The sequence below is a fragment of the Solenopsis invicta genome, chromosome 6 (assembly GCF_016802725.1).
Source record: "Solenopsis invicta isolate M01_SB chromosome 6, UNIL_Sinv_3.0, whole genome shotgun sequence".
Lineage (NCBI taxonomy): Eukaryota > Metazoa > Arthropoda > Insecta > Hymenoptera > Formicidae > Solenopsis > Solenopsis invicta.
This window is the reverse complement of record NC_052669.1, coordinates 3,792,027-3,814,973: the sequence shown is the minus strand read 5'-3', so window position 1 is coordinate 3,814,973 and position 22,947 is coordinate 3,792,027. Positions and strand designations below refer to the sequence as shown.

At 33.8% G+C, this 22,947-nt stretch overlaps 1 protein-coding gene across 8 annotated transcripts in view; it reads right to left on the bottom strand.

Moving 5' to 3' along the window:
* The window catches only part of LOC105193894 (neurotrimin), a 186,232-nt gene that overhangs the window by 23,071 nt on the left and 140,214 nt on the right, over positions 1 to 22,947 (bottom strand). For all 8 annotated transcript variants that reach the window (XM_026130624.2, XM_026130627.2, XM_026130628.2 and 5 more), the window contains exons 2-5: positions 22,145 to 22,195; positions 9,365 to 9,468; positions 4,765 to 4,972; positions 3,498 to 3,653 (exon numbers count right to left, since the gene is read on the bottom strand). In XM_026130624.2, coding sequence (XP_025986409.1) covers positions 3,498 to 3,653; positions 4,765 to 4,972; positions 9,365 to 9,468; positions 22,145 to 22,195 — 519 coding nt within the window. The remainder of the gene's footprint in view (positions 1 to 3,497; positions 3,654 to 4,764; positions 4,973 to 9,364; positions 9,469 to 22,144; positions 22,196 to 22,947) is intronic.

Here is a 22,947-nt window from a genome sequence, read left to right as displayed (position 1 = left end):
AGTAATAATGGTTTTATGCTTACTGTGATCATATTTTATATTTCACAGTCATATGTACATGATGATATATAAATTATTTTATATGCATATAAATATTATAAAACAATGTAAAGTATATTTGACTTTGTTATTTGAAAGTTCCCTGGTTGCAAATATATTATTAACTCCATCAAAATACATTTTATTAAAATGCGTCTACAAAGTAACGCATAAAATATATGTATATAAAATAATTTATATGTATATAAAACCGTTATGTATGTTTCTATTTTCTTTAGTTTTACTGTCTGTAAATATTAGATTAATTTGTAATTTTAACGTTACTTTGTAGACGCATTTTAATGGAATATATTTTAATAGAGTTAATAATAATATATCTGCAACCAGGGAACTTTCAAATAACAAAGTCAAATTTGATTCAATTAGTGCAATCATAGTATGTTCAAATAAAAAAAAAAAAATATTTAAAGAAAAAAATATTTTGTGATTTTCCATTGCAAGAGTTCTTTAATATTATTATTTTAATTATTATTAGATAATTAAAATAATAATATTAAGGAACTCTTGCAATAGAAAATCACAGACTTATTTACAAATTAATTGTGAGAGTAATGAAAAATAAAATGATAAGTGCGTATAAATAATTAGTGTGAAAAGAATAATGATAGATAAGATAACATGCAAATAGAAATAAAATAAATTATATATATTTATTTATTATGACAATTCCACTCTAATTCGATCTTAATGTAAGAACTTCCTAATTTATTTATTTTATTGATTCACAATAAATCACGCGTTACTTTAGCAGCGGATAATCAGTAGATCACGCTACGTAATCGACTATTTTTCCATATCAGAATGCGCGACATCCATATTTATCAGTATCAGTTTATACGGCCGGCTTAGTATAGAGTAGTGGTTTACGATCTGACGATCCTCTGAGCGTCGGCACTCGGCGTATGCCTCGAAGGCAATGAAAATTTAAATTAGCGCGCAGAAATTAAATCCGACCTTTATCCTTTATTGAGGAAACCCTCTAGAATCTACAGACGGTTTGACGTCTAGCTTTCCCGTACATTTCTACTCCGACCGACAGACTGGTTTGTACTTTTTGGTCTCCTCATAATTAGTAATTAAAAGGGTAATTAGCATCGATCGAGATAGGTTCAAGGAAGTAAACGTGTTCTTACGAATAGTTATTTTCATGTTGATTTTGAAGTGACAAGTATGACACAGCTGCGCTATTATCGATCCATTATTTATATCCAAGTTTGATAATTGTCAATCTTCCGTCGTATGAAATACTAATATAATTTAATAAATGCTTTACTTATTTTCACTAAGTAATTTTAGACTAAATTAAGAATAATTTTTCGTGATACGTATATGAACATCATTGGATTATTGCCACAAGTGCTTACATACAGAAAAAATTTCTGAATCCAATGCTATTACTCTTTTACGTAAAGAAATTGTATTCTATATGATACATCCTAGCATCCAATACAGTTTTGCTGCTTCTAAGTAGTTATATAATAAAATAATGCTGTACGACATAACATATGTTATACAGACTATCAACGTAACTTGTTTGCAATAGTTGACCGCTCGATTTATGTATTCTGTTGTTGATAATGAGATCAAAGATAGAATTTTCTTATGTTTTCATGGTCTAATTTCATGAGAAAATTACTGCATTTTATGATTATCATTTGATGATTATTAATCTCCGCAGTTCATTCTGATGTGGCTCTATATACAGATATCTATACTTTATAATGCTGCATTTAATTTACATTTGATCATAACGTCCTACTTATAACCAAAGAAAGAAAACTCTTTGTAAGATAGAATCAATATCGCTTAGATCAATAATGAGTCACACACTTCAATAGTAATGTTTTTTCAATACTTTTATTATTTCAGATCATAAATTTTAATCAATCTACTGAACTGCAATTTATAAGCCATTTTACGAGGAAAACATTAAGATAAGTCAATTGTTTATTTAATGGATTGTTGACAAAAATATTTCTTTGTATACTAATTTATATACTATTTTGGTAGAGAAGAATAAGAATTATTGATCTTATCTCAATATTGTTTTACTTTTATTTGCATAAGGCTGAAATAAGATTAAAATGTTAAAAATATTTTTATTCTTGTTATTAGAAATCCTCTCTGAGAAGATACGTTCTATTTGAAAAAAAACTCAATAAAAAGTAAAATGAAAATAAAACAATGTTCTGAGAAATTCAACGTGAAATAAAAGACTTTTGCATGGTAACTTGTCATTGAAGAAATTGTGCCAGGCAGCGTATCAATATCTTTATGTATCGACCCTAACTTTGAACTAGCTGTGAACTGTAACTGCACTTTTGGACACATTACAGTACAGTTTGGTGATATGCAGTGGTTATATCGCGCACCTGAATAATTGCGTTCTGGCCACGGCTTACTCGACCGAATTTTGATGTTGGACTACGAGAGGAATAATTAATCGTTAAAGCACAGCATCCGTTAGTGGAATGGATGATACCGGCTTAGAAATGTAGTTATGTGTATCTGTATTTTCCCATGTAAAGAGTATTATATACAAAGTGAGAAGAAAAGCATAAAGAGTGATTAAAGATGGATTAATTAATGAATTTAATAGTGATGATAACTGAGATAAACATGTAATACAGTTGCATTCGGTATCGGATAATTTACAAAATATTTTACATTACACGCTGGTGATACATTTAAATATCATGATGTTATCTGTAAGTTAATAGTTAAGAAACTGATTTTTTTAAAGAACTTTTACTGTGTTTATATATGTAGTATATATTTCAATTACTAGATAACATTATTAAATTTGAAGTGAACATTACATTTAACAAGTAGCCTCGATATCTAATCGGAGCATTTTAAGAAAGATAAAATTTTAATACTTGCTAAATGTGATGTAATGAAATATTCACTTGAAGTCTAATAGTGTTATTTAGTAATTTTAATATGATTACAATATTAATTTTATAGGTATATTAGAAAGCTAAATTAAATTATTAAATTTGAAGTCAATATCACATTCAGAAAGTATTAAAATTTCATCTTCTTTAAAATGTTCCGATTAGATATCAAGACATTCAGATATGGAGATTGTGCCACTTTTGAGTAAAATTAAAGATGTATCATCTTAAAGTTTTAACAATGTAATTAACAATGAAATTCAATATTTTATTGATCATAAATGTAACCTTATGATTAATTCGTAGTATAATGTTTAAATGGAAATATCAATCCGGAAATAACTAATTTTAGGAACTTATCATCACGATCATTTACGATTAGCACGAGATGTGTGTTATTGACAGGCATTTTTCTCGGTTGTATTATTAAAGTTGTATTATTAAAGTTGTAACTATCCTATCCGGTGTTAAACTTCAAATATCATCGTTCCTACTTGGTTATATATTTGTGAAAATCATGTTGAATTAATTGTGACTCACCACTCTCGCCATTATAATTTATGTTCTGGCCATCCTCCCGTCGCCACATGACGTAAGGCTCCGGATATCCGGTCGCTTTGCACGTCAACGTCACATTAGAAGCTTCGCGGACCACCATGTCGGTGCTAGTTTCTTTGGTAATAATTGATGGTGGTACTGTAATACAAAAGTTGGAAAATTTTTACTTTCATGATGGTTACATTTATGTAAATTTGAATTGTTTGCACTTTAAAACATACACACACATGCACATTTATTCAAGTTAAATATTAAAAAATTGGAAAGACCACAGCTCGTTGGTACAAGAGGCAAGTTGGCATTGCGTTGCGTTTATGTATTCATGAAGAAAGAAACAATGGAAAAATTATCGCAAAATATTTCTTTTATAAGTATTTTTCCCAAAGGTTTAAAGCAAAAAGCATTACAATATAGAAACAGAACAATCTGATTTAAAAGGAGGTAAATAAATTTGCGAATATTTCAAAATTTTGTATTATTGTTCTTCTGCTTGAGAAAATAAATCTAAATAAATAAATCACATATTATAAATTCAAAAGAAAGTCTTCATTACTATATAATGTGTTATTTTAAAAATTAATAAATAATTTGTTTTAATAAAATGAGTGAAATCAAATATGTAGGAATGGGGTGTGTCGACTCATATTTAAGGTAAGCGTAGCTTACGCGCGAATGAGACGCGTGTGAACATTTGATTACAACTTAAAAACCTTTATATTTAATATTCCTATAGTGAATTAATCTACGTTTAAAATAGTTTACATTAATTTTTTTCTCGCAGTATTTTGCAATTCAATCATCACCCATAATTTTAAAACATATTTTTACAAGAAATACGTATCTGTTTTTTTTATTTCTATTCCGTTTACATAAATATTTAATATAAAGTACTTTGTCGTACACACACAGGCAACTTGGGCCGCGATATGTGCCTATTACCCTGTTGGGGCAAGTTTCTTATAATGCAGCACGTTTGTATTTTACTTATTACAAAGAAAATGTATTATACAGAATTATTTTTGGTATAAAAATGTAAAAGAAAGATTCTCTCTGTCACTTCAGTACGATTTAATTATAATAATTAATTGTTTAAAACGTCGAATGACGAAATTGTGAAAACTGCCAATGAGTCTCTCCTATGTTGACAGAAACATAATTTTTTGAAATAGTATGATCTATAAATGATTCTAAATATATATAAATAAAAGATATGCATTTGAAGAGATTTCGTACATAAAACATCACTTACCTACAACTTGTACGTAACCCTGACGACTCTTCATTGGATCCGTATTCACCTGGCACATGTACCATCCGCGATCAACTTCTTGAACTTCTTTTATATGAAGATACCACGAGCGATGATCATTGTACGATAATGTGATTCGGGGATTCTGAGTAATTACATTCTGATGAATCGACAATATAGTTTGCGTGTCGACGCGCACCCATGCCACCTAAAATAAACAATAAAACATATTTTTTTTAAACTTTACAACTTTTAAGCTTTATACTTTCGTTTTGTCTGCTGAATTAGCGAGGCAATCAATATATGTGTAGTATGTATCTTTAACTTTTTTTAAATCTCAATTCTATTTAATTATAACAATAAAACATAAGATTATTTGAGATATATAACGTTGAAGAGTAAATAGACAAACGTTTATTTAATTGCAAATTAAATTAAGATAATTGTCCCTTCAAAAAAATATTTTAAATTTAAAAATGTATTTATTTTTAAACAATTCTTTTTTTTCAAAAAACGATGTACTTCACAGATTTAATATTAGATTCAACTATAAAATGTCTTCAGTATAGGATCTCGAGGCGCACGATGTATTTTTCTTGTTCGTGAATTTCGAAAATCTAGCGAGTTAATATATTTTGCAATCTCATTCATGAATTCATGATGATATCGCTAGCCGCCACATTTCCGTTAACAAATTACCTATATAATACTGTTAAGAATAACTTAGAAGAAAGCAAATATGGACATATTATTGAAATTTTATTATATGTATCCGTTACTTATTTATTTGTACTACGGTAGTTAATTAAATCGTTGCACATAAACTTTCACGCTACTCATATAACCCTTCTATTTTTTTTTTGCTTTGTTTTCTAATATTGGTAAGGCTTTATTCAATTTAACATTCTTATATATTTTACTAAAAGAATATTGTATTTGTTTTCTTCTTTTATTTAAGCCAATAATCGAGTAAAGTTGTACTTTCCTTTACATACATCTAAAGAAACTTACGGAGGCTTAGAACTACTCACTCTTCTTCCTACTACCGCCTGTCTCTCACACACTTTCGTCGTTGAATTTTCGATACGGGCAAGAGGGTTTCTTGAGCATGCAAAACATGCCCGAAGTCTCGCGAATTCTACAGTAGTATAATTTCCACCGCAAGCGCAACTCAAGTATGTTTCGTGTTTCCAGTAGTACGACTGGAGAGTATCGCTCGCGTAGAAAAGATCAGCTCACTCGCGAATATTTTAGCTCCCATCTGTATATGTACTTGACTCTTATGTATTTATACATGTAGACACGAGACTATGTTACGCGTTAGAGGTATGCGTAGACATGTGAACACATATTCATACGTTCATACCGAACCATGTTTCATAGTATTTGTTACAATATTGCTTTAATAACTCATCTTGACACAATTCCTGACGCATTCTCATCGACGTAACGGATGAAGGTTTACCCCAATCTTGACATTGTTGCGAAACAAAAGAACAATAGATAAACAGGAAATTGAACTGTACAAAGAAGAAATATAAAAAATAATTTAAGTTTGAAACTAAATCTAACAAATTTAAATTTATAATATTTAAAAAATTTCTATGTTCTGAAATAAAAACGCCTTTGTAAGTAAAATTAAATTAATTTTCATTTTTAAAGCACTATAAAGAAAGATCAAACACATAAGATTTTACATGAAAAATTTATAAGTATATACATATATATATTTACAAAAAAGTTAATATTTTCATATCAAGATATTATAATTTTGAAACTAGCACCTACTTTATTATGTAAATTAAGATTTACATTATCATGTTGTAAACTATTTTTAAGATAAATGTAATCAATACATAGTCTCGATATAAAAACTTACAAATTTGAAATTTCTCAGATGTAATATAAAAAAGCATTTGACGCTTTTCACATAAAAATTAAAAAGATAAATGAATAGTAGAATCGAAATGTTGGAAGAAAATTTTTGAATGCGAAATATGCTTTCTCCTCGGAATGCGGAGCGAATACCGAGTGTACGAAAGCTCGTCGAACGACGAGAACATAAATCTTTCATCTCTCATTAAATTTTCAAAAGACGGGTGGCGGATACCTTGCAGATTATATTACATATACCGAGGCACATTCCTGAAATGCGCTTAAAGGAAACGTATGAATTTAATTTACTCACTTAATAAGATGTACTAAAATCCGTAACGAGTAGAGTTAGCTCACGATACAGAATAATTTATTAAATTCTGCTTGATTCTGATCGTTATCACAAAAAAGAAAAAAAAACGTATTATTAGCTTACGCCAAGCTACATTATTTCTGGTAAGTGTTGTCGCTACTCGGCAAAATGAATTGTATCCTATTGTTACGTCATCTCAATTAACTGAAGGAAAATGAAGCAATTATGCGAGGTCTTTGATAACGGTACGTAAACTAGGACCGTCCAATTCGCAGTCTACGGACCATAAACGCCGTAGGGATTTCAGTAGATACTATCTTCATTTAATTTGTGCGAGCGCTTCTTGCACGGAGAGGCAAGAAAAGTTCGAATCTTGCTTAATAGCAATTTGCCATGTTGAAAACGTTTCCTTAAGCTCACTTTAGACAATCTATAATTCGCGTCATTACAGAACAGTATTCCATTTATAATTTTGTGCCTTAACACGAGAAATCAGTGAGAAAGCAGAATATAAACAAATATAAAATATTATATATTAAAATATACATGAACGTATGCACCAAAATACATAAACAAAAAAAAACAAATAAAAACGAATCAAATTTCTGTACTGAAATTTAAAGAGAGCTCTAGGCAAGTATTGGATTGTCATGTATTGTAACATACACGTATTAATTCTATACTAACATACTTTTCACAAACAAGAATATTACAGTTGCATTTTCAAACAATGTAGTTAAAAAAAACCATATAACTTTCAATCCTTGAAATATTTGCGACTACTTTTTATAATTTTGTTTTTCTTGTCGATCAAGTAACAAACCCCGTCTCAAAAAAGAAATAGTTTTGATGCAATAGTCATGAACCAATGCTTTTTTGCACCTCTTTTAATGTTGAAAAATGTATATTGATGAAACAATGTTGACACCGGAACAAGTGATAATGCAATGAAGCTAGATATACTGAATAAGCTATATAAGAGAGAAACTATCCAGCCCAATGAATAGATGATATCCTTCGTCCATTTTACAACATGTAACCAAGCGTTGTTGTTTTGTAAAATGACTTGCCTCGTTCTGTGTGCAGTAAGCGATCTTTTTCCTTCAAGTTCGTCATTTAAATGGATGAGCTGCTGCTGCTGGCTTAAAGCTAACGTTCTGAATTGATAGTCTGATTCTAGCAACTCGTGGTATACTACTATCTTCATGTGCCACCAAATACACAATAAGTTTTTTGGCAGGAGTATTTTATTTCGTAGTTGACGTCTTCGTTTATTATACAATAGTTTTTTTATTATATTTTGTACGAAAAATTCTTCTATGCGAATTTTGTCAGCAAGGACATAACCCTCTGACATCGTCGTTTGTCTGGATTGAGCTCTTGTGGAATTCATCGGTCTAGCTTTTGGATCTTTCCTAGTTTATTCAAACGATAGAAAATCGTTTTCTGGGTCACTCCAAGTTGTAAAGCGAGTTTCTTTTGAGTTCAAGCAGAATTTTCACATAGCAACTGCTCAAGTCCTGCCTCTTCCATATTTTTTTCTTTTTAAGCAGAATGCTCGCATAGATCGAAATCTTTGGTACTACTTCTTACATGTCTTATGCGTCATTGCACCTTCGTCTGAAGTAGAACAAAATACTATCCGTGGCTTTGGCATTTTTTATTAATTGAAATATAAAAAGAATAAAATGTCGAATATAACAAACAAGTTAACATTTTAATAACGTCTTATTGACGTTAATTATTAAAACGTCATTTGACGTCATCTTGTTTGCTGGGATGCTAGTCGGAGGTCACCGTATTTTGTAAAATTAGGTATGTTTTGCCAAGTTATACAATATTTTATCAATATTAAAATAGAGATAGTTCAAAATCTCAAAATGGCGAGAAAATGTTTACATTTAAAATGAATTTGTAATTGATTCAAAGACACCGAATTAATTTTCACACGTAACATCTGATTTTGTTACCAGTTACTCCTTCTGTTCTATATCCACTCCAGATCTGCTTTTTTTGTACAATGTGAGTTAAGCAGAAAATAGTAATGCAGAAGAAAATGCTTATAGACTTCTGACATTTTCGACTATAGTAGATATGGATACGCGACCTCAATTTTTCTGTTTCAATCGATGATTCAAATTTGCCCCGGAAAGAATATGAATAATTATATACGGTAACGGTATTCCATATGAAATCCAACACATGTGGAACAGAAATGGAGAAGAAATTTTATTTCAAACACATCACCTTATAATATCAAAGGTTGTCCCATTAATCTTTCCAAACGGCCGTAATCGATAGATTTAACGCAAATACAATTCTAGTAGCTAACCACGTTTTCTCCCTTTTACTATCTATATATGACATTTGACATATATACAATAGTAATAAAGGTAGTTTAATTTAAAATACCTTATAATGTCGTAGGTTATCCACCACGCACGCCAACAGGGCATCACGTCCCACGCTTACTGTCACGTTTTGGATTTCCTCGGCGAATCGGGGCAATTCGGAGTCTGCAATAATAATGTAGATATTTAAAAACGACAAAATTAAAAATTAAAATAATATAACAATTAGAACATAATATGTACTTATTTTTTATCAATACTGCATGTTACTACATTTAACGGAACAAAATTATAAGCTCAAATGTTTATGTACTTGCAAGAAATATGAACATTTCCCCGTAGAGGAAATTCAATTTAAGATCCCTAAGTTGCAACGACCGTCTAAACTTGTAAGCCTGATTAGTAATTTGTTGTCCTTTTCGAAATTGCACTCCGTGGGGTAAACAGAGATAGAAAATATTACAAACTAAAGAACTAGCCTAGCCCTGATTGCATTAGTATGCAACCGGCATCTATTTATCATAATCTGTTACATTACTGTTGTCCGGGCCATTATGAGCATTAATTTTTCTCTAAAAACAGGCCACAGCGTAAATTAATTAAAAAATAAGCTCCTACTATTTATTTGCATTTTTTATGCGTTACTTTGCGGCGAAACGATTAATACTCATTGCTGAATAATTAAGTAACTGTGGGATGAAATAGTAGTTATAAAAAATTCAACATAATATTATTAAAATAAATAAATAACAATTTTACCCTTTTTAAACTGTGGATCGTTTTTCGTAAAGTTGAAATTATATTATAGAATTAGATTACTGTTATTTTATGAATCAGTTCTTGATACCTTTCCAAAGCATATATAATTTAAAATGCTACTAAAGATACTCACATAAAAAAGATTTATATTAATCATGACATACTGTTTTATTCGTGTCACGATGTAATTTCATTGAAAAAAAATCATATGGGATAGAAAAATGTTTAAGTTCTCAAATGTAAAGGCTGAAATATATAACATCGGACGATTATTCGCTTTGGCATCGCTCATGTTAATAAATGTTCCTTACTGCCGCGTGCTATGCATCAGATCAAGATAAACCTGTCGCGAGCTAAGTACTTGATTAATCACTTCGACTATTATTCACTTACAAACGTTTGATGCTGGCACGCCTGCACGCATGTCTAGACAATGCATCGTCCGACCTGATTGCAGAGTTATTATCGTTAAAGCAGTGTAACGAGTTCAGGATTCAGGCCGGTCTCCCTTAAAAGCTTTTATCTTCGTTAATGTCTTTACGACATTCCGAGCATCTGAATTATTTATGGGCACAAAGAACTCGCGGAAAACGGGAAACAGAAAGATGGAGGAAAGGAAGCAGAATGGAGTGGAAAATATCGTTGAGGGAAGAGAGCGAAAGACAGTACGGAGAGACAAGCTTCGAGATAAGTTTGAGTTACTTTTAGGTCTTTTAAGCGTGACAGCTCGGATACAGGACAGTGTTAATTATGCCCCCAAGTGCTTTATTATAAAACACTTCGCAGTGTTAATTGTCGCGCCTACGACGGTGTGAAATGAAAAAAAAGGGGAATAACGCGCTTGAAGCAACTTGAAATTCATTGCGATGGTAAAATGTCAGAGTAAATGGTTTTGTAGGTCCAACTTTCTCCAAAGTGTTGAGACAAGAGTTTTTATATTGTGCATCGAGAAGATGAGACTAGAAACTTTTAATATGGCCTAAAATTCTCGAGTCTTGTATAATCATTAATGAAAAATGCGCCATTCCGTGTGTTGATTTTATAAATGTTTAAGCTCCTGAAGTTTGGTTTAAATCTTTAAGATTGTTTTAAAGAGACTCCAGTCTGGATAAACACGCTCGTTGTCTCAATTTGATCGGCGATACAGCGTGTGTAGTACGTTAAATTTTATGCGCGCATCAAGGAGACATGCCATTGTCATAATGGCCGTCATAGTATTAATGTACGTCAACGTGTTAATGATAATGGGAGTGAGAATCGAGTGAAACTGTTGGAATTCGCAAGCACGTCCTCGGAAAGTCGTTATCAAACTGATTAACAAGCTTTGATTAAGGTAAGCCCATGTGTCGGTATGGCACGGAGTGCTTAATAACATGACTCGGCTCCGCTCGAAAGACACAATGCATTACATACTAGATATACCGTGAATTTCGTGCATAACAGTCCGCAGTTAATGAATATGAATTTCTGCTGTCGCGCGTACCTGCGAATAGTTTTGGAATAGGTATTTAACGCGAGCTCTCGTAGTCGCGTATTATCTAAACGGAGATAACAATAACCGTAAAACGTGCTGGAGCGATTTACTATATTGTTTGATCTTAAAATACTTGTCACTATAATCTATAAACCTGAAGCACGAAACGTTTAGTGAGGCAAGTTGTCAGACATATTTAGTTCGCTACGAGAATTACGTGAGATTAAATTTAAATATCTTAAGCCTGTGCTTTTAAGAGGAGCGAAACGCTGGATTATTGATTAAGTTATGTAGAATTCGGAATCGGTGACAACTGCGGGCAAAGAAAACGTCAGTTTTAATCTGTGACGTTTACATCTCATCTCGTTCGACATTACCGTACATACCGCCAGGGAAATCGCGCCTTTGTATTTCAAGAGTTTCGAGGCCTCAAAGACGGCCTTATTTTCTCGTTAAAGAGCGATTTAACGAGAAACGAAATTAAGGGTCACGCTTCTTGCCTCAGAGGCAACCGCCCTTGCGTCTGTCTATCCAGGTTTCCATGGCGCACTTCGGTGTTTTCTTAGCACACTTCATCACCTTTAACCACGTCGGAAACCGCAATAGCGTTTGGCGGCAGACTTCGATGCCAAAGGTGATTCAATGGTTTCTCATTAAGTTTCTGCCTCTCTTTGTCTACCTCTTTGCTTTTTGTTGCTATATCGCCGCTGCTTATGCAGCAATGATTACTTCTTCCGACGATTAGGAAGAAACCACGGACTGTAAAAACTCTTTCGTATCACCTACGTCCATAGAATAAATTATAAATATTAAACGGAGTTTTTTCTCGCATCGCACTAAATATAATTTTAATTTAACATAAATTAAAGTGCAAAGCATAATTGTTGCATTGTAACAGTTACAATAAACAACGTTTCCTTATCGCAATATCAAATAGCTGAGTGTGCAGTAAACTTTTTAAACTTCTGACATTTTGAAGCTTCAAATAAAATACTTTTAGAAAACGATCGCTGAAACGATAACAAAAATACTGCTTCTATTATACAAACATATTCTCAAAAAATACGTGTAATTTTAATAAATGCAGGTGGCATCTGTAGACTCAAAATTAAACATAGTTAGTACGCAGTTTACATTATATAATGCTGTGTCTTGATTTGCGTTTGTTATTCCAACTATATTTTTATCCCGTGGCATATCGTACAGACCGACGTGTAGAGTATAAAACGAATATTCCGTTATATATACGTTATACCGCGGTTCTATCATGGGATACGATTGCGCGGATAGCTACGGTAACTTTTATTGTGCAAACTATCATAAATTCCCGCGAAATTTCATTTCCAAACTGCGCCGCGCTTTTCGGCTGCCGGCTGTATCTGCATTTTGCAGCGAACTGCGGCGAAAGCGCCAAGCGAATCGGGCAAGACTATTTCGTCGAGACGCATGAGAAGAAGTTAACAGTTGGACTGGCCATTTCCGCTAGGTATTTCGATCAAGCAAGATCTTACGCGAGATAACATTGCCGATTGTTCTATGCGCTATTGCAGACGTTTGTCAGAGGGGAGATGAGAGAAAGAGGGGAGAAGTTTCCCCTCGTCCGTTGAAAATGCGCGACATTCGAGAAACGGTTAAAGCTGTATGACGTCCATACGAAACCTACCTGGTGAAGAGCTTTTCAATCGGGAATAATAAACTTTTACTGCAAACTATTTCAATGAAATTCACGTTGAATGTAGATTTTCAGTGACAAGGGACGCGGCGACAGAACGAAACTATAACCATCCTCAGTTTGATCGCAATCTCATCACGGTGTAGTAGTCATTAAAAAACAACTATTATTATTACAATATACATTGTTTTATAATAAAAACTACGTACACACCAGAAAAAAATAATCATAGTTGAATTAACAAATCATGTTTGATTAAGAAAATTTTGGAGAAAGTAAAAAATCTCGCAATGTGCATTTACTTGGCGCGAGACATCTCTTTCTAGTTATTATTAATAAAACATTTTGACAAGCAACCAGAATATTTAGGTATCCTATCTATAAGGAATTAGTTAACACTTTGGTTAGATCCAAGCTTTTAATATATACCAGTGCGCGTTAGCATCAGATTGTTATATCAGATGGACGTGACTCCATTGGTCGTAAGAAGAAAACGGAGTAGAATAAAAGGTATAATGTTACGAGATTTTTTATCGATATTCTAATAAAATAATTCTTTTTGCGAGTCCCCATAATTTAAAGAAAAAACAAATGAGAGACGTATTTTAGCGGTATAGTTTTTAATTATGTAAAAAAATTAATTCAGGAATCTCTGATAATTTCTACAAGAATTCTGGTACATTTTCAACAGACATATTGGTTGAATTTATCAAATTTCCAATTAATGCAACCAGTTTTTTTCCAATATGGTCCTAATCAAAATGCATGCAGCCAAATCTTGTCTGGTATATTTATAAAAATTACGAATCGTTAATATTTCACCAAATAGTCTGATTGTTAAAATACCAACGTTTTAAATTAATTTAATCAATTTTTTCTTTAGTGTATAATTGTATAATATATCCTTTACTTTATTTGGATTTTATAAATTATATAAATTAAACAGTATTAAAAAAAAATTATGTATAAAATATTATCCTTGTGTAGCCGCATGAGTAAAGTATGATTTCACGAGCCGCTCGAAACGTTTGAACGGCATAAATGATGACCTTTGCTGCAGAAATATTCTAATGACAACTATTACATAAAATAAAGTTAAAAGCAATAAATAACTGTTCAACTACAAAATGTCAGCCGTTGGTTGCTGAGATGATTCTGCGGCAAAAATCAAGTGATCATCTTTGTTGCTGAAACTGCCGATTCGGTAAGCGCCTCGTGTAATCGTACCTTGAGACTACATATAAATATTCCTACTAATCGATTCACACGCTTCAACAAGCTTTTCAGATAAGAAAATCTTCGCCGATCGAATAGTTGGAACATGAAACTCGTACGGATTTACCTGAAATGAAGTTAGAGTTTATTGGTTTACTGAAGTAAACGGGAAAGGACTTGTGCGAAACGTGCTCAATAATCTGTGCCACGAGATTATCCGAGTGCTGGCATCGTTTCTTTCGACGTGCTTCTACCTTCGCAGCTTCGCGCGGAAATCACGATGGAATTTTAACAAGTTGCAACCCGTGCTCGGGTAGCTCGCTCGGAAAACGCACAAAGACTTATGAAAGTCATGAGTTTCCTCTCAGAGCAAGCATTGTTGTTCTTCCGGCTCTTTCCATGACAAGTATTATGTACCAAGCGGTAAACACAACGTGAACATTCCTATATTAAATACAGAGATCGCTAAAGATCTTACACTCAGATTGTTTTAACAAACTCACGCTCGAAAAATTAACATAGAAAATAATTACTATTTAATCATCAATACAGAGTCATATCGCAGAATTTCAAAGTTCTTCAGATTTCTTCTCTCTCTCTCTCTCTCTCTCGCTCAGATAATAAACTCTCTTTACCTCTGACATTTATAAGCTAAAGTACCGACTGTAATTACAACATTTCAAAAGGGAGAAGAAAAATTGTGTAAACAAAGAAGAGATAAAGAGAGTGGTGTATGTCTAAAGAAAAACAACATCATTAAATTTTGCCATCATTTCTTTTAGCATGAAACCTAATGAAGAAGAGAGAGGCGGAGGAAAACTTGTTGAAGTATTAAAAAATTCTATAAATTAAGGGATTCTATATCTCTATTTATCAGGCAGGAAAGTTTCAGATATCTCTGTTTCAACGGCGTGCTATTAGTCATTTTCTCGCAAATTCTACATTCTTGCAGTAAGTAGTCTCGGTTTCGAAGTCGTCATATTTCAGGATTTAATCCCACGGAAAATATATTAACACTGCAACGTCAAGCGATAAATCAGGCAATAAAGGAAAGCTCGACGAAGCAGGGAGGTCGGATAAAAAGAAAATAACAGGGCAGAGAAAGTGATCTTCATTATTTTTAAAAGCACTCCAGAGGCACGGCTGGGAACCACTAAGGGTGCCGCGTGACACACATATATATATATATATATATATATATATATATATATATGTACGTATGTATGTATATATATACGTAGAACCACCCCTTGGAGGCATTGCGGAAGGGGTGACTCTGGCGAAAAATATACTCGGCCAATATTTCTAATATTCCCGCCCCGATTCTGCCATCTCTGGCGCGCGTGCAGATTCACTTTGCGCTTAAAGAGAACAAAAAAAAAAAATAGAGAAAAAAAGGAGAGAGAAAAGGGAAGAGATGGAACGACCATTCGCGATGTAGACGACGACCGAAGCTGGAAAGTTTTGCATGAAATTAACGTAGGAAAAATTACTGCTATTACCGGCGGTCCCGTACGTGCGCGGTAAGTCGGACGGAAGTAGTAAGAGCGAGACAGTGATAAGACCAGTGGTAAGACCGTGGTGGAGCGGCCGAGATGGGCGGCCAGGTTATAATTACAAGTGTGGCCCTGACTAATTCAATTTTCCCCATCTGGTAGCGATTTGTAGGCGGAATAACTGCGGGAAACGGGCGACACACTGGATAATAGCCGCAGGAAGTGTCTAGTACGGAAACACGTAGTAGGTAAGAGAAAAGACGAAGGGAATGGAAGCGCGTATCGCGGCGTACGAGTAACGCAGTCGGCTGAGTAAATAAAGTCCCGTTTAAATGTAATATCTCGTTGAATTGTACCTCGGGGCTGCCGCCACCACCACCGCCTTCGCCGCTGCCGTCGCTGAAATCCGATATGCACACACTTGGCAGGTCGATACAGCGTCGGTTACTTAACGTTTACTAACTATTCATCACTCGTAGTCGCGTCTCTCTCTCTCTCTCTCTCTCGCGTCTCGTTTCCGCGTATTTCCTTCGTTTTCCAGACCACCGTCAGAAATTTCGACAGACGGTACGTCGCACCGTAGAAACGCGTGAGAGAAACGTCGTTCGTGCTGCGGTGATAAAGAAACGGGCTCGCGGATCTCACGTGTCTCTCCTACGTTCGTCACTCGTCGTACTTTATTTCTGTGCTCTCTTCTCTTCAGCGCCTCCAGCGCGTCTCCCAATGACACTGTGCCCGCCTCGTGCATATTCCGTGGCAACACGAAGCCGCGAGTTACGACGAAGGAAATTATTTTATTTCGCACTTCAGAATATCACCCCGCGGACTCATTCATATTCATGCCCGCGCCTGAGCACTTCGTCTCCAAAATGTGCCAGTAGTCGTGCCGGTTAGTTTAAGATTCAAGCACGGTCTTCTTATACTCGGTCTAACTTCGTCCCTTATTCCCTTATCGCCTTTGATTTTGTCTCTTAACGAGGACAAATATTACTTGCAATACGCTATGTCTGGTTTTAGAGTTATTCAAGTTTCGAGTCGCGCGCATTTTATGTAACGACACAATGTATATGCCATAATTTAATATAATTGTGTGACGTAGTTTAAGATTTACACTGAGAAAGAGATACTTAAGAATTAATTTATTTGTAAAGTATAAATTTCTTCTATTGAAACAAATCTTCATTTATTGTGAATACGGTGAAATAAAATTTTATTCTTAGCAAATAAATTAATCGATAAAAAAAAATAAAACATATTTTACAAAAATGTAGACAGATAATAGACTGTATATTAATATAGAATACAGCTTATTTTTTAAAGAAAGCTCTGAATTCAGGTGGCACACACATAATATTTGTATTAAATAATGTTTATTTTACATAATAATTTAATAATTTAAGATTTAATTTACTTTTTGTATTGTTAATATTATTTTACCTTCTAGGTGCCATAGTAAAGATATGAACAGCATTTAACTGTATTTCGACTAGTTTATGCATACATAAATGAATTCGTACTTTATTTCTTGCGTTCATTACTGTTTCTGAAAAAGTTGACTCGTTATTTCCATATTATATCTCATTCTTTAGACCTCTTGATTTTTCCACTTTTACTTTTTTGCTAATAGCAAATTGTTTTTAAATTTTAGATACTTTTATTAATTAAACATTATAGATAATATATTTCTTAAGAGTTCTTAAGTTTTAATATATTTATATTCAGAATAATGTTAATTTAGAAACAAATAGTCTATTGGAACAGATTTTACACGTCTCTTTATCCTTTGTTACTACAATCAAATTTTCTTATACGCAATAAAATTATTGAGAAAAGTATTACGAATAATTTTTCTTACTAATATATTTTTTCTGTAAATTAGTAATATGATTATATGTACATACATTTATATGTAGTTTAATACATTAATAGTCATATTTGTATCGTTACAAATCGATTGCGATAATATATAATATTTCTCATTGATACAAAATAATTATAATTGTAATAATTTATATAATAATAATAAATTAATATTCACATAATATTTATTCAATACAATCGATTTGAAACGTACGTCTTTATAGCTCTCTTTTGATATCAAACTACGAAATATGTTCAAAAAAAGTTCCAATTGAAAATTGAGTACGTTATTAATTAATTTAATTTAATTTTATAAAAATATTAGTCTCAATTTCAATAATAAAATCATTTAGTCTGTATAAACATTTTCATTTAAAATTTATCAATATTGTTAATAATTACGTTGCTGATATATAGAAATTGTATCCGTTAGCTTTTGTTTGTTTTCCAGCTTACATCGTCATTCGTATGCACATCAGCGAGATGACAATCGGTTCATTTCCGCAAATTACAGCCGGATCTTATTCAGCTCTTATTCACAGTGCGAGGTCTGGTTACGAATCTGATTGTCTCACGACGAGTAAACTTCTCTCCAAATAATGCCATCTCCTTGGTTTATCTAAACAACCCCAACTTCCCACATTGCCCGCTTAACGCAGGCGACTCGGTTGATTAGGGTGCAAACGAACCGTAAACATTAAATTATTCATCATCCGTCCTACAGTAGAGACAGTTAATTAACAGTCTAACTGGTGCCTGATTAGTTCACGTTATTAATGTGATATGATTAAAACTTTTTTGGGTCATGCACTGTGTAAAGTGAATTCGCTTCACCTCGGTTAAAACCCGATAATGGCAGCTACATAAAATTATCTGAGACTGTATCATCGTTGCCATGTGTCATAACGGAATTTTAAAAAGTAATGTGATGAAATTCTAATAAGTCAATTATAATGCTATGTTAAAGAAAGCAAAGAATGTAACATGTGTTTAAAACATTTTTTATCGGTGTAAGTACAAAAATAATACCAATTTATATTGAAAAAAAAATAAAATAAAATATTAGTAAAAAATGTTACTTGTGATACTTTTTTCAATATTTATTGCTTCTAAAAAAATTTAATTGTGATTACAAAATATAGGATAACAGGTAATATGGAATATTCGTTTTTCAATTAACATTAGTCTGATATAAATGTACAGTACGACTTTTAATTTATACATAACTCTTAAGAAACATGTTACGTAACATCCAATTAATAAAAATCTTCAAAGTTTAAATCTAACTTCAGTATTAATAAAAAAAATAAAAAGTAGGAAAATGAAAGAGTTTAATAATACCTACTACCTCGAAATGCGTAGAGACTTTTCGTGTATTTATTGTAATTTATTTTTAACCGACGGCTGAAGAGGACCAAGTGGACTAAGAATTCGGTCTAGATATTAAAATATAATTTTAAAGTTTTAATAAATTGACATTCAGTATAAAAGTAGCTCGTTTATTTGGTCTGGGTCAGAAAATTTGTTTATAAGTTTAAGAAATGAAATGTGGAATACGAGTCGGAATATAATATACAGTCTCTCCATTTTATGTGTGCCACAGATTTAGTTCGTGCACAAGTGTATGCATCACTGTCATAGCACTGCCTCTATTGCAAATTGTAATAGCGATTGTGTAATACAAAGAACATCTATATTAAAAATCTCGCGAGAAATCTACGTAGACAAAGCATCGCAAATTAACGTTGCAAAGAAACGTCGGTTCTACCTGGAACTCCGTAAGAGTTGTCGTTCCTTTTCCCGGGGAATTGGTCAGATCGTAAGATTTCCCGAGTGCCCATGTTACCGATTAGTCTCGGTGCGCACGACGGCGAGATCGCGTTTCGGGCGAAAGGGGAATTCTCTTCGTCGAGAAAACAGGTGGAGCGGGAAATCGGACGGGAAGGACGGAGGGGAGAAAGGGTGGGAGAGAGGGATAGAGAAAGGGAGGGAAGGAAGGAAGGAAGGAAGGAAAGCAGGAAGGAAGGAAGGAAGGAAGGAAGGAAGGAAACGTCGAACGCGCCCGTACAGACATAGCGATAGACTTCTCTTCAGGAATTGCGGGGACAGCAAGAGGGTGGCAAGTCGAGCGGCAGCACGTCACCATTGTGACGAATGATTCGCGCGTGTTCCATGGAACACCAACGTTGCGTCTCGCAGCGCGCGCGTTTCTGCTACCTTCCGTCGCGCCACGAAAACCGGCACCCGGCTTCGAAATCATGGGTGTCGGTGATATCGATCGGCGCGGAACGGGCAAAATAGAAGAGGACGTAGGACGGCGACGGAGAAGCCGGGGGAGGGGCACTTAGAGAGCTACTGCATACCGAAACTTCTCTCCGCACGGAGGTTCCATCGCGGATTTTCGCGAACAAAAAAGCGGGCTAGAATCCTGACGAGGAAGACGGGAATTTGGAGAACCGAGGGGGGCGATAGCGGATGATAGCGGACGTACGAAACTGGTGGGCAAGAGATAGATGCAGGGGTGAGATGTGGTGGAACTGGGCGAGATTTCATCCGACTTTTGTGACGTAGCTGATATATTTTTATCTGACGTTGCGATTTGACGACTGCTTGTCGAACCACCCTAACCCGGACGCTTTCTATGATATCGACCGGTAAGACATATGCAAACGGTTATTAAGCTATGCTCAGCGAGAACGGAAAAAACTCATTTTGATTCGGGGAGTACTTTTAAAATGTATCATTGCTAATCACATAAAGATTGTCCATTGCAAATTCATGTATCGATATGGTAATTATGCATGTTCTGAATGTAGGACACTCAACACATAAAAAAAAGAGATAATTGTAACTGCGATTAAAAAGTTATAAATGGCAAAAGGACATAGGAATCTAAAATTCAATTTTATATATAATTTTACTATTCGTTCGATATTCAAATTATATTTGTAGAATAAAATCATGTTCTTCCATTTTGCAATTACTAATGAAAAATTCAATAATTGTAACAGGAGCCTGTATTTCCACTAAAGCGGATTATAGTTTCACGAATGTAAAATTATAAATGGCAGTTGACCTCTTTAAATTTGTTCATTTCATCTATTTTTGTTTAAAAAGCACAAACGAAACAACGTCTAACTAAATTCCAAAGTGCACAAAAATAGTCAAGTAAACGGATAGTATGACTACAATCTGTTGTATTATTAAACAAATTAACGTTTCAAAATTATTCGTGAATCATTACTGCGCGAGCGATAGTATTAGTAATGTCATGACAGGTGAGCGTATAAATGTATCTCTAATCGACTAGTTTTAAATCTGTATACATATTTTAAAAACTATTTCTTAAAATAAAAATCTAGAAATAACTTTTTTTTTGTAGTATTTTTATTCACGAATTTTGAAACACTATATGTAGGTATTACATTTAAGTTTTACGTGTTAAACTATAGTATAATCGGCTATAGTATAATCGGCTAAAATACCGTGTTCGGGCTTGCTTTGTATAATTCGATCACGTTTTACATACACGATAACAGGAAATTGCTTTACCCTAATATACATATGTTACTCTTTAATACGCAGTAACGAAACTGCTCGTAAAATTAAAACGACTGCACTACAGATATTGCTTTTTATTGCTTCAACAACGTGCGCTATCCATCGAGCAATATATGGCTTGTTGCTTGCATTATGCAGCCATGCGATTCAACAAAAAAATAACTTATTGGCGCTCATCGTTTCGTAATGACCGATATAGGACACAAAAAAACGGGCAATGTAAAAATTGATTGCTATAGGCGACAGAATTCGCGCGTGATCTGCTACTGGGAGGGGATTATTTTCAATAGAGATTATACACATGTGAAACAATCTGCGCGCTCGATACGGCGATAAGCCTACTGCGGTTTATCATCGTGGTGTAATATCGAAAAGAGCTCAAAGTTAGTGATGCGAGAAAGAATCGAATAGTGTGGCACAGAGAAAAGGGAAAGTTATTTTACAAGCAAGCGGATATGCTGAGGCGCGAAATGGTCCATTTCACGAGATGCCCGCGACCCCATGTACGACGTACACACACGTGCTTCTCGTACACGTGCAGCGACCGTTAACGTAACGCGAAAGCGCTGGTGTTTCGTAGTTTATTTTGGCCTTTAACGCAAACAACAAGGACGATAATGCTCGTTCCCGGTTGACACTCGCAACACGTAGCCACGCGAGTCCGATTTTCGACAGCGAGTGCATTCCCGCAACATCCCACGGGATCTAGCGGATTTCGCTAGTGATTTCCTGCTGGATTGCGCTCGTCAACGTATGGTCACTCACTATTATTGTAACTGTCCGATAATGATGCAACCTACATACCGTGATGATGACCCGATGTCTGTCCCAGTAATAGATTCCTCGCTTGTCGCCCTGTAACAGAAAAGTGCAAGAGACGTTAGAGAATCAAGAAATTGACAAAAATTTAAGAATAAAGTAGTAAACAAAGAATTTTATTTCTTTATGTATAAATTCCCGTTCGAATCTCTTCAATCTTGTAAAATTTTTACTGAAGTATCGGAAAATATTCGCGTATTCAATTTATTTTTCAAATATCAGCCAAAGTGAATTAATTTCTGTAAACCTCGAATGTTTGCATGAGGCTTGTCATAACAGCGACGTACAACAGCGAAACAGTATCAGAAATCGTACACCGTGCCAAAGTGAAACATATCGAAAATCCGATTAGATCAAAAACGTTCGAATCAGTTTAATCGAAATCCATTAAATCGAACCCGTGAGTTCGAGTACTCTGATATTACTCGTGAACTCGATTAACGGACGGATACTCGGGTACTAGAGAATACTTGCTCCACGCTAACAACACCCAACAGTTGAACCCATTTGTTTCGGTATATTTGTTTATAAAGTCGAGAAACACAATTTCCTTTTACAATCTACCAAATAATACAAACAAAATAATACAAAGTTACAAGATCCTCCGTTATACAAACATATATTCGGGTGTAAAGTTTAAAAAATAAGTTTAAATTCAAAAGTAAAATTAATTTCAATACCCGGAAATATAATTTAATTATTGTCAAGTCTCAGTATCTGATAAATATGTTGGAAAAAATTAGTACTCAATCTAGAGAAATTGCTAATATTCATGTCACTGCGAGTTG